This window comes from Corapipo altera, unplaced genomic scaffold (genome assembly GCF_003945725.1).
Source record: "Corapipo altera isolate COAL_440 unplaced genomic scaffold, ASM394572v1 44, whole genome shotgun sequence".
NCBI lineage: Eukaryota > Metazoa > Chordata > Aves > Passeriformes > Pipridae > Corapipo > Corapipo altera.
The window spans coordinates 17,197,638-17,211,118 of NW_020884880.1; the positions used below are offsets into that span (position 1 = coordinate 17,197,638).

General features: G+C 42.1%; 1 protein-coding gene across 3 annotated transcripts in view; it reads right to left on the reverse strand.

Annotated features, from left to right (window-relative positions):
- Positions 1-498: 498 nt before the first annotated feature.
- Positions 499-13,481, reverse strand: part of THRB (thyroid hormone receptor beta) — an 87,223-nt gene continuing 74,240 nt past the window's right edge. For all 3 annotated transcript variants that reach the window (XM_027639197.1, XM_027639196.1, XM_027639195.1), the window contains 2 exons: positions 6,860-7,118; positions 499-5,429 (listed from right to left, as the gene is read on the reverse strand). In XM_027639197.1, the coding sequence (XP_027494998.1) occupies positions 5,188-5,429; positions 6,860-7,118 (501 nt within the window). In that variant the 3' untranslated portion in view covers positions 499-5,187. The remainder of the gene's footprint in view (positions 5,430-6,859; positions 7,119-13,481) is intronic.

Consider the following 13,481-nt stretch of genomic DNA (forward strand, 5'->3'; position numbering starts at 1 on the left):
CTTTCTGATGGGAATGAACAGACTAGAGCAGAAATCAAAACTTCAGTGGAATAGGAGACTAGAGAAGATATTTGAAGAGAATATCTCCTCCAATAGGTAAGAGACTCAGGCATACAACATATAAAAAGATGGGAAGCAAAAAGCTCCTGTCAACCATTCCTGTTTAGGCTGGTAGTAGAGAAGGAAAAAAAGGGCGTTCCCTTAAAAAATGTAATTGAGCGAGACATAAATCATGAGTCGTTTCACAGGAGTGAATTAATTTTGGCTGCTGTGAAGAGTGAGGAAGTGAAAAACTCTGGTTGGGTGCCCAAGGGAGGGGAGGAGAGGAGATAAGATATGAGGTAGGTGATGAAAGGGATGCAGAAGGATAGAAATGTGAGCAGGTTAGAGTTGATAAAACATTGTGCTCTAGGTCCTAATTTTCCCATTCTGGTGGCTTGGAAGTGTGCGACAGAGTTGACGAAACAGCCCGCAACAAAGAGACAGAGACACCAGGACCACTTTTCAATTATAAGCTTTTTCTTTTTTAGAATTCAAGCTTACACAGTTATCTATGCCCACTATATTCATAATTACATTTTAATATCTGCATACAAAAGCTATGTAAAAATTATTTTCTTCCCCCAAATATACAAATTTTCTCTTTAGATAGTTTAAAACATTTGTGATCACAGATTTTTTTTAATATATTTTAGGCTGAAAAAATATTACCAATCTAGCATAACTCTTAACACTGTTTGCAAAAAAATACATCATCCAAGGTACTTTGTTTTTTTACTGTACGGTGTAATGTTTGCCTTACCCTCAGGGCATGAAATTGATATTAAAAAAATAAACCAAATAAGCAAAACCCACAAACCTCATAGACAAAATAATAAGTCCTCCCAACCAACTTAATAAAAACAAATAAACAACCCAAACCACCCTTCTCTTCAAAAAAAATTATGAATGACTAATTTGATGTATTTATGAGCAAACTAAAACTGAAGAGTGCTAAGGAAGTAGGAAAAAAGAAATTACAGTATGTCAGCTAGTTCATGCCCTGATACTATCTTTACCGACATTAAAAGTGTAATTAAATAAAGTGTCTTTTAATGTTTTACATTGTGCTCAGTAATTTACATAAATTTAATCCACACCTGGGTGCTGATGTAGATTTACATTTGATTGTCTTGTGCATAAACAAGGTTAGCTTTTAAAGAAGGTAAACTGTGCAATGGACAGTCACAAACAACTTATTACCTGCACAATATTGCTTTTTGAAGGCGACATCAGTCAATGTGGATACACACAAATAATGCATACTCTTTGCATTTGCTAACATCTATACTAAAACTTTGTGATAAGGCCAAACCTTTTTTTTTTTGTTGTTTTTAATTTTAAAGCAAAAATATACCATAGTAAAAAAAAAACAAAACCAAAAACGTGCTCACACCGTTTTGAGTTTGTAAGTGGAAAATAAATCTCTATCACACTAGAATAAAATTCTCTCTATAAAATTTAAATACAGATCACTTCATTACTATATCAAAAGGAAACGTCTGGCAATCATTTCCAGATGATCACAATAACAAGACACATTAAGAGGTTCTGTTGCCTCTTCCTTTGTGAAAAGATAAATGTTGAACACTTTCAATTGCTCTCACAGTGAGAGGAAAACGTTCCTTGGTTGTGGATTTTGATTCTGTCAATGAAAAAGGTTTAGCCTTAGGAATGCTGGCTACATCTCAAAACCATAAGATTGATTTTTATAATTTATGATTCATGCAGCAAGAAGTCAATATGACACATACAGATTAGAGTTCCATAGCATAAAAATACATCACTAGCAATGACATGCTCCGCTTGTGATCAACAGCCCTCTCTTGGCAGATTTCTGATATAAATGGTCTTTCTGGATAGTTTTTATCTCTTTCTGATGCCTGCCTCTGAAGATGCAAGCAGTCTGCTCAAGGATGATTTTCAACCTTGGAGGTGTAACTCTAACGTCTACATTTTGGCAGAATGTAAACAAAAATCATTATCACACGCTATATATGTCATTATAAATATCATAACTTAACTGAGATTACACATGAAATGAGTGTCTAAATGCACATGTTACTCAGGGTGAAACCATGAACGGTGACAATCAGGTTTGACAGGAAAAATCTTCTGTGTAAGACTCACACATAGACCACAAAGCAAACATAAGAGCTACGTGGTAACATCAGAAACGAGACTCTGGACTGCACTAGAATGCGTGTGCTTGTTATTTCACTCAGAAGGCCAGTTACTACAAAGGGTGCTGACTACAGTACTGATGTCTGCCACTGAGGTGGTCAGTCGCAGTGGCTCAATGCTGTGATGGCTTGAGACCACTGATATTTAAAAGCATGTATGTCTTTGCAGAACTAAGGTCAGTATCCACTGGCAAGAGTCTGCAAGAGCATCCTCATGTGGTCTAGTTTCGCTCTCATGATCGCACAAATCAGCAGTTGTACTGAGGAAGTAAATGAAGTCACACAAAGTAAGACTGGTAGGAGATTAGAGGCCATTAGATGTCAGTACATCAAATCTGTCCAACTAAGAGCTTTGTCTTAGTTTTCAATTAAGGAATACTACTATCTCGCTGTTAATCAGTGTCAGACTCCAACTTAATCTAAAAAGCTAGAAAAGGATGTTGATGTATGTCCCTTCTGCTAAGAGCACTGCCGAACCTGTCAAAGTTGGTTGCCTGATTTTAGGCACTTCAGTCCATCTGCACTCACCTAAGGAAGGAGGCCTGATTTTTCTGAAGCCTGATTAAGCACAGCTCCAAACTGCATCAGCTTTTTCGGAACTAAGAGAAACATGACGTTTTTTCTCCTGGGTCTCATCCGTGGCACAGTCAAAAGTGGGAACAGTAAATCAAGCTCACATTGAGCAAACAGGTGAGGTAATTGCACTGGCTCCAGGAGGAACAACAAGCTCAGATCCGTGGCAGAAGAGAACTCCAAAAGACATGCACGTTTCTCTTTCCTTTACAAGCACAGACGCAAGTAAGGGATCAGCTTCTTTTCTACATTTCATATATGCTATCAGTTCCCTATCAAATCACCCCAAATCAGCTACCCAAAAAGCTAGTTTCTGACTCTGTCCCCAAGACACTGCTCTACAAGGAATTTGGATAGAGACTGATGTTGCTTAGATGCATACTTCAAAATGGAGCAAGAGGTTCTTCAACCTCAGCAAATACGTAAGAATTAATCCCCACTGGTCTGTCTTCCCCGCTATCTGCAAAAAAACCCTAAACACCCCATTGTGATAACATCAGTGCTCACAGCTCATCACAGGTGCATATAGTATCAAAGAACAGGGAGAACAAGATTCGACATCCCTGCAAATATGGCCAACAGCACTCCAATGCCTTCTCAATGATGTAGGGAAAGGGGGGTGGAAAGAATTTAACCCCTGACACACATATACTGTGTTCCACCTATAAGTTTTCCTGAGTATCATGTTTTTGTGAGGGGATAAACACAAAACATATGGGTTGAGATTTGGGCCATGAGCTTTGAAAGTCAACACATCCACCCTAACAATGCCCACTGACTTGCCAGGCAAATAGGTCAATAAATAGCAGAGAAAGAAACTGGTACAAATGAATGCACAACATGAAAGAACGTAGGGTATGAGGAAGTGCAAAATACGTGAGCTAAGTCTCTGGTTCCCAGGAAGAACAGAAGGAGGGTTTTGATGTATCATACAAATTCAGAGAATGGTTTAATACCAAGTTTATAAAACACAGGGATAACAACCCTGAATGGAGATGGATGACAGAGAGGAACCTCTACCTATAATGTCCTCACCACTGGCCTCCAAACATTCCAGGACTGTGAGTACTGGCTTGTGAATTTCGGCAGCAGGACATTTTGTCATTGCTCAGTTTGGTTCCTGCTAGTGCAGTTAGTGGAAATAAATTAAAAGAATCAAGAGAGCATCTAGCCGAACAAAACATGAACAGACACCAAGGAGGAAGAACCTAGCTGATCCACACGCATCCACACGCACACGCACGTAGAGAGTGAGAGAAGGGAAGAGAGAAGATAAAAACATGGAAATATGTTTAAGACACCTGCTGAAGATTTGTAATTATATATATATAAAATTATATATATATGTGCATATAAACTTTATATATATATATAAAACAAAGCATTACTGCTGAGCAACACTATTTGGATTACTGGGATAAAGCTGTACAGTCTTGAGTGTCGTTAATAACACAGTTGGCTTCTGTCCCATCTGAACATCACCCTATATGTTTCATTCTCCTTTTCCTCATTTCGTGAACCCTCATATCCCTGAATAACTCTGAGGAACTGCCTGCTATCCTGACAGAGAGTCTTCTCCCTCAGAGTGACGGATTTTCCATGCATCTCAGAAAAAGCAGACCTCTCCACTCTCAGAAAAAGCACCTCAGAGGATCAAATTCCCCTTCTTACTCCAACAGACCTTTCAGAGAAATTACCTGGAGTTCAACTTTAGTAATTGAAGATCTTAATATCTTATACACATGGAAAAAAAATAGAGTCAGTCCCTTCTAAACACTCTGCATTATTTTAAGTACTTGGGGCACAGTTAAACTGTATCTGCTGGAACAACCCTCAAAGAATTATGGGATCATGATGATGATGAAGACCCTAGATCATAATGTTAATTGTTACAATAGCAATAATCATGAAAACTAGAAATTTCATATCACGAATTGGTCACCTGTACCCTGCAAAAGGAGGTAATACTAGACAGAATTGCCAGGGTCAAATTAACAATAGCTGTTTTAATTTGAAGGCCAATTTATTTTCTGCCACTTCAATTTCTCTCCCATATTTTTCAAGCAATGATGTGTGTGAGCTGGTGACCACACAAGTGCTGGTGAATGAGATTGGTCTGTTCGTATTTTCACTGTTAAGCTGTCAAAGCACTCACACCAAAGGACTGAAGAACAAATTGCAATAGTCACAAGTACCCGCATTAAAGGGATGTTTTCATCCATGTGTATACAACTGCCCCCTAGCAACCCCAAAAGAAAACCCAAACAAAAACCCAACCCCGTCTCAAGAAACAGAAGAGTATGAAAGAAGAACAGAGGTGAGAAGAGCTGGGCAACATGATGAAATGACAGCCAGTAGTGCGACGGGGGTGTGGAGAACCGCTCCAGTCTCTCTAATCCTCAAACACTTCCAGGAACAATGGAGGGAACAGTTCTGTGGGGCACTCCACCTTCATGTGCAGGAAGCGGCTGGCATGGCAGGCTCCAATCATTCGCAGGTCTGTCACTTTCATCAGCAGTTTTGGCCAAAAGTGTGCAACATGGTGTTTTCTGTAATTGATGTAGTGTTCAAATGCCAGGAGGAATCCCTCTTGACACTTTTCTATTCTCTCGACGCAAACAAGGCCTGGGCGATCTGTGGATACAAAGCAGCAGAATTATCATTACTACTTATCTGCTTTAACAAGGTCCTGATTATAAATCAGGAAAAATAGGATGATTCCATTGCTAGGAAAGAAAGAAGAGAGACCATGGACATTTGGCTCTGCCACAAACAACTTCTTTCACCCTGGACACCTCACTTATCAGTACTGTCCCCATTAAAACACGGAAATAATCCTTCTTTTCTTCATCCTTTGCCTGTTTTGCCCTTTTAGAGTATAGATGTTTGGGATGTGTCTCCTTAACAGTGACCAGAGCAACAGATCCCTGATTTCAGCTAAGGCTTCTACCTATATATTTCAGTAAATAAAGACACAAAAAATTACTTATCAGTTATGTAAACTACGGTTCCCTTCTATCTGTTTCTCTACAGTCTGACCAATACTTTGATCATGCTTTGATCCCAGGTGAGCTGCAAAGGAAACTGTTATGGAGCACCAAGGTACAACAAAGGCCAAATATTTGCCTAACTATCTCAGCTGGCACCCAGCCCCTTCCCAAGTCACTTCTCAGGAGACAGTTCTCGAAAAGCAGGTCCTTTGAACTGCCTTCTGAAACCACTACTCATGTATCACTGTATATGGAACTAAAAAGAGATCAAAATGTTTTGATTGGCAAGATCAAGTGCTGCGTTGTAATTTATGTGGAAACTTTTTCTGTCTCAGATGCAGTTATGCTTGCAAATCACTGACTGTATATTGTTTTCAGTGCCCAATCTTCAAAGCGGTTTTAAAATCTTGCCAAATCTGCCACTGCCCAAGAATGGAATTTCCTCTTTGGGCTGGCACAATCAGTGAAAGCATATTTGAAAATAAATTGAGAAGGTTAGAAACTCTTTAGAAATCATATGATGCTGCTTCTGTATTATGCCAGCAAGTGACCATTTGCAAATGGTCCCAGTGTAGGAAAATAGCACAACTCTCAAATGCCCATTAGGAAACAGTGGTGCTGCTAATTAGGGAAACTAGGGCAGGTCAAACTAAACACATGAGACTGATGGAAATACGTATAACCGCCCAGTGCATGACAGTATCCAGGGGAAAAGGGAACTAACTTATTGTAAGGACCAGTGTTGCTAAATCATCTGTTTTTCATTCAAGACACACTGGCTCTGAACCAGAACTGAGTTCTTTCTGATGATCATACCTGCCTCATCTGTAAGTACCAAACCGAGCAAGGTGTGTTACCAAAGCCACTTTATGTCCATGTTTTTGAATACCCTGAATTTTTTTCCTAGTGCTTACCAAACTAAGTCTAAGCTGCATTGGGATTCTGAGAGAAAATTTCTCCCACTTTAGGTAGCACTACAAGATCTAACATATCTTATTTCTTTTAAAAAGAGGCTTATGACAAAGACCAAAGAGTTTAAAAATAATTAGGATCCCAATATATTTCTATTCTCACCTGATGACATGAGCAGAACAGCCTGAAGAAGGGCAACCTCGGTGTCATCCAAGTTAAATGAAGAAAGAGACATGCCCAGGTCAAAAATGGCATCAGACACTACGCCAAGACCCCCATTTTTCAGCTGGCCCCTTGTCACCGCCATCTCCCCATTTAGTGTTAAAGTCTCACTCTCGGGGTCATAGCGAACTGCTGCTCGGAGGGACATTATCTCCATACAGCAGCCTTTCAGAAGGATGATCTGGTCTTCACATGGCAGCTGCAGAAATTATAAATGGTAAAGAAAAATATATATGTCAGACTGAGTTGCTTTTACAACTACAATAAATCCATGAGCATGAAGTTGCAATTCACACCCCAGGACACTACCTCTCATGGTACAACTATGCTCCAAACACAGTGCTGACTGACTGCACCACAAAAACCTCAGAGATTTGCATTCCTGCCTTCAGGAACTGCCAGCAAGTTAACATCCCCTCCTGAGCTCCCTCAGCTTACAACTTATAACAGAATAAACTATAATTGGGGGTGGTACAGACCTTGGCCATCCTGTTAAGTTCATGCCAGCCATGCTAATTTCTTACCTGAACAGAGATAAAGAAAGACATTTGGGAGGGTCTGTGAGAGTGGACTGTGTTTTAAGTAAAAGGAATGAAATAAATGTTTATATGTAGAGGAGATATCTGAATAGGTGAGGTAGTAATTCTCACTGCCCATTTAAACAACAGAGAACTTATTAATCTATACTTAGCCTAGTAAAGCTGTTCTTCCTAGACTCCCTATATTATCTATGGTATAGATAATAGCTTTTACAATGGTGTCTAAGCTGTGATCTTCAAGGTATGGGGATAAACATGTCTTTTCCATGACATTAACAAAGGCAAGCTGTCCAGATTGTTGGAGGCAGGTTCTGTATTTACAGAGTATAACCAGAATGCTGACACATGAACAGAATGTGTTTCTGTAAATCATGTCTTTATGTTTTCATAGGTAATTCAATGATAGCAAAAACCACCGGGACTATTTTGAGACTGTTCACATATGTGAGCAGCAAGGGTCACACATAAGAAAAAGCAACTCACTTCTACTTGGCTTTAAAGGAGGCAAACAGTTACCCGTATCTGATTCATATAAAATTACTACATTTACCTGTTTTGCGATTCAAAATGAAACTGCCATGAACTACAGGTCTACAAGGCAACTGCGTACTCACAAAGTACATTGATTTGGTGCAAAATGATGCAGAGTGGATGCCAGACAGTTACCTAATGCAAGTGGAAAGCAGTTCCCTCTTAGAGTTTTAAGCACAAGCCAGCCATGGTCAGGAAAATGAGTTGAATCATGCAATCACTTTCCCAGCAATATCAACTTCAGGTGTGAAGTGTTTGCTACAGAAGAAAATTGACTCATCCTGTTCCGGGCAAATCACTTTCCCTGCTCGGCTCAGCGGCACCCTCAGCTCAGCAGCAGTGTGGGGAAGACTGCACAGGCACAGTGGCAGTCTCCCTACCCAATGACAGTGCCACTGTTTGGCTGCTGAGATTGAAGAAGGGAAAGAACCAGAGTAAAAAAAATTAAAAGAATAGATCTGTGAGAGGAATCGTGCAGAGATATCAGAATAAACAACTACAGTGAAAAAAGGGACATGAAAGAAAGGAAGAGAGAAAAAAAGAGAAATTAAAAAACCCCAAACCTCTAAGGAGAAGGAAGAATAGTGGAAAAGAAAGAGATAACAGTAGAGGAGATACTGTATGATGCTTTGGCTATTTTATTATGAGCCATTAAACTAATGAGAAGTTCTCTTCTTACTTGAACTTTTTAAAAACTTTTTTTTGGTAGACATGATTTGACTATGCCAGCCCTTCACCTGCTTCCTAATTCTGAAGGATACATGGGACATCCATTTCACAGATGAAAAGCCTCAGGTCTTATCTGCCAGTAGCAGAAGTTACCAAAGACAGGAGGCTGGAACGTCAGCTCTACTCTCAACTATGCAGATTTTAATGCTACCTACACTCATCACTTGAGTGTTGCTACCAGAGCATCTTTCAGAAGTGGGGTCAACAAATATGACTGAATCTCTGTCACATGTTGACCTTTCCTCCTCTCTCTGCAGAGACAGGCAGGGAGAAAAAACAAAAGGCAGGAACCTGAGGTGCTCACCTCTAGAGGCAGGATGTGCAATGCAGCCCCATGGAACTGAGCTGAGCTACCTTGAAGGGTATTGACATAGGTTCACCCACTGTGGAACCAGTGATGCCTGAGACACTTAAAACTCATATCACTGAATTCTCCTCAATCTTCATCTTCTAAGCAGAAGGAAATGCAAGAAGGAAACAACAGCAGAAATGCTGAGAAGTAAATGAAGTTTTCCTTAGACTTCAATTACTCTGGGATGGGATTCTTGTTTTGAGGCAGGGGTCAATGGATGTACACAAACTAAGCTGGGCACTCACAGTGCTTCTGCATGTGTCCAAAGATGAAATAAAGAAGGAAAAGCAGCCACGAATATATAAGTGGCTATGGATGTTCCCTGTCATGTCCCTCTTTCGTAGAGATTTACTACATTCTCAGCCTTAGCCTCTGTAGAATTAAGAACTGACATAATGTATAAATGGTCTCCTATGGGAGAAAGGACGTTTTTTTTCTCATAAACAAATCCATAGCCCACACAGTGTTTCTTCTATGAAAAAGATATGGATTAAAAACCATAACTGAAATAAAGTTATCATGATGGTGCCCCTTCAAAAAGAAGTGAATATTTGTCATTTTCTTCATGCTGCAGCAAGAGCTATACAACAACTCAGAGGACAGCTATCCCGTTCCTTTGTGTTCATGAGGAGTTGTCCCTCACCCTGCCAGCAGACCTTGCCATCTGTGGGTGTTAGGTTTACATAGGGGCTCAGTTGTAAACAAAGCTTGTCCAGCTGAGCCATGTAATGTACAAAGATCATTCCCAATGATGCCTTGACTTCTTCATCCATGCTTCCTGCCTAGCTCTGACACAAGTGGGCCCATGGTAGCCAGGAGGGGTAGGAGATGTCAGATGGGCACTGACGTCTGTGTGTGACTGGCAAAGTTTTCTAAATTAAAAAGACTACCTTGGTATGTCACTGCAACTTCCCATCAACAAATGTCAAATCAGAGGAGACAGATTTCCTCAGACACTAAATGCTGCAGGGGCCTCTTGATCTATGGACACATTCCTCATATTTTAGGATCTTCACACTTGGCCACCATTTCATTCTTTCTTGACTGATGGAGCCAATGCTGAGGCTAGCCAGGATAACCTATTTACACTATGACAACTATTGATATTTACCTCTTCTTGTTCCGTAGGTGCTAGACGACATACATAGCTCTCCCTGACTGACCTTAAGGAAAAGTTGCCAGCCTCAGAAGAGTAAAATGCTGTGGCTGCCTTGCATTTCCTTCCTGACCGATGCTATTAGGACAAAACACTGTTCCTGAGTCAGGGAGCCCCATGAACTCACTGACCATAGTCACTCCCATTTTGAACGCCATTCACTTGGCATTTCAGCAGCAGAGTAAAGTGTTGCTTTGAAGTGTGGGTGAACGGGCAGGCATCCTTCCATGGCTGGATTGGGGACATTCCCATGTTAAAACTCCCATGACTGGAAATCCTAAGGGGCTCACAAGACTTAAAATTATTCAAATAATAATATATTACTCTTAACCATATTCTAATTAATTATACATTACTTTATACTGTTATTTATGATTACATTATATTATATTATTATCATCCCTGCAGGGCCATGCCAACCCCCACCTGTAGAAAAGCCACCTCCAGTGAGTGCAAGCGACCAGGAGTGCAGCGATCAGTGTGGGTGAACAGCGTGTGGCATGTCAGCCGGGGCGTGGCATGGCACTTCGTGCAGGCAGGGTGAGGATACACTACCAGTTCCAGAGCTCAACTGGTGTCATTGCCCTCTTGGGGGGAGCTCGGGTATGGTACCCACTCAGCAAGGAGCCAAGTTGCCTACCTTGCCAAAAAGAACGTAGTGACCTAGACAGAGCTCCCCCAAAAAAAATCACATGGCTGGCCACGTTTCAGGCTGTAGGGAGTGCCTAAGCCTTTCACTGGACTGTAGCAGAGACAGCATCTGCGTCAGATGTGATCACCATGCTGCTAGAAAACTATGACCTTGTTGCCATTACAGAAACTTGGTGGGATGAATCTCAGATTGGAGTGTGACTACTGATGGCTACAGGCTCTTCAGAAGTGGCAGGGGAGGAAGCAGAAGCAGAGTGATTGCTTTCTACATCAAGAGGTGGACTGAGTGTGAAGTGCTGTCTCTGAAGAACATCCATGAGCTGGTCAAAAGCCTTCTGGGTAGGAATCAGAGACCAAGGCAACAAAGGGAACCTTATGGCTGGTGTCTACGACAGGCCACCTGATCAAGGGGAGCCCGCTGACAAAGCCTTCTTTCTCCAGCTACGGGAGGTATCATGCTGGCAGGTTCTTGTACTACTGGGGGACTTCAGTCATCCTGATATCTGCTGGAAAAATAGCACAGCAAACTGTAGGCAATCCAGAAGACTCCTGGAACGGAGGATAAATTCTTGAGCCAGCTAATAGACAGCTCTGCCAGAGGGGATGTGATACTGGATCTGATGGTCACCAATGTAGCGACCTAATTGGGGATGTCAAAATTGGAAGCAGTCTGGGCTGCAGTGGTCACGCATTGGTGGAATTTGGAGTCCTGAGGTATATGGGTCAGTAAAGTTAGGCCACTGAACTTCAGGAAAGTGAAATTCCAGCTCTCCAAGGAGATGGTCAATAGGATCCCCCAGGAGACTTCCCTCAGGGACAAGGGAGTGGAACAGAGTTGGTAGATCTTTAAGAAAGTGTTCCACAGAGCAAAAGAGCTAGCAAATCTCCCGGAGCAAGAAACTGGACAAGGAAGGCAAGTGGACAGCATGGCTGAGTAGGGAACTGGTGGTAAAACTAAAGGGAAAGGTACTGGAAACAAGGACAGGTAAACTGGGAAGAATATAGAGAGGAAGTTCAGTTGTCTAGGGATGGGGTGAGGAAGGCCAAGGTGAAGCTGGAACTGAACCTGGTAAGACATGCAAAGAGTAACAAGAAGGGCTTCTACAGGTCTGTTAACCAAAAAAGGCAAAAAAGGAAGGTCAAAGAAGGTGTACCCCCCTCATAAACAATACTGGTAAACTCATAACAACGAATGAGGAGAAGGCTGAGGTGCTCAACAACTTTTTTGCCTGTCTTCAATGGCAACCTCTCTTGAATGGACAGAAGGATGGGGACTGAGGGATCAAAGTCCTCCCACTGTAAGTAAAGACCACCTGAGGAATCTGAACACACATAAGCCTATGGGACTGTCAGAGTCCAAGCCACTCTCATGATATTTGAAAAGTCATGGCAAAGTACCACGTGACCGGAAGAAGGAAAACATTGCACCCACCTTTAAAAAGGGTAGAAGGGAGGACTCTGGGAACTACTGGCCTGTCAGCCTCACTTCTGGGCCTGGGAAGATCATGGAACAGATACTCCTAGAAGCTATGCTAAGGCAGATGGAGGCCAGGGACTGTGATTTCAGACAGCCAGTACAGCTTCACCAAGGGCAAGTCCTGCCTGACCAACTTAGTGGCCCTCTATGATGGAGTGACTACATCAGTAGATGAGGGAAGGGCTACAGATGTCATCTATCTGGACTTCTTTAAAGCCTTTGACACAATTCCCCACAACACCCTTTTCTTTAAATTGGAGAGAGATGGATTTGATGGGTGGACCGTTAGGTCCAGATGGAAGTGGTCAACAGCTCCATGGACACCAGTGACAAGTGGTGTCCCTCAGGGGTCTGCGCAGGACCAGTGCTATTTAATATATACATTAATGGCAAATTGGGGATTGAGTGTACTCTCAGCAAATTTGCAGATGACACCAATTTGAGTGCTGTGGTTGACCCACCTGAACAACAGGGTGCCACCCAGATGGATCAGGGCAACCTTTAGAAGTAGGTGTGTGGGAATCTCATGAAGTTTAACAAGACCAAGTGCTGAAGTGCTGCACCTGAGTCGAGGCAACCCCCAGTATCAATACAGGCTGGGCGATGAAGATCGAGAGCAGCCCTACTGAGAAGGACTTGAGGGTGCTGGTGCGTGAGAGGCTGGACATGAGCTGGCAACATGGGCTTGCAGCCCAGAAAGCCAACCCTATCCTGGGTTGCATTCAAAGCAGCGTGGCCAGCAGGTCGAGGAAAGTGATTCTGCCCCTCTACTCCACTCTAGTGACATCCACCTGCAGTGCTGAACCCAGTTCTGGGGTCCCCAGCACAGGAAAGACACGGATCTGTTGGAGTGAGTCCAGAGGAGGGCCACCAAGATGATTAAAGAGATGGAACACCTCTGCTATCAGGAAAGGCTGAGACAAATGGGATTGTTCACTCTGGAAAAGAGAAGGCTTCAGGATGACCTAATTGAGGCCTTTCAGTACCTCAAGCGAGCCTACAAGAAAGATGGAGAGAGACAATATTTAAAAGGGTATGTGGTGACAGGACAAGGGGTGATGGCTTCAATCTGAAAGACAGTAAGTTTAGATTAGATATTAGGAAGAAATTATTTCCTGTGAGGGTGG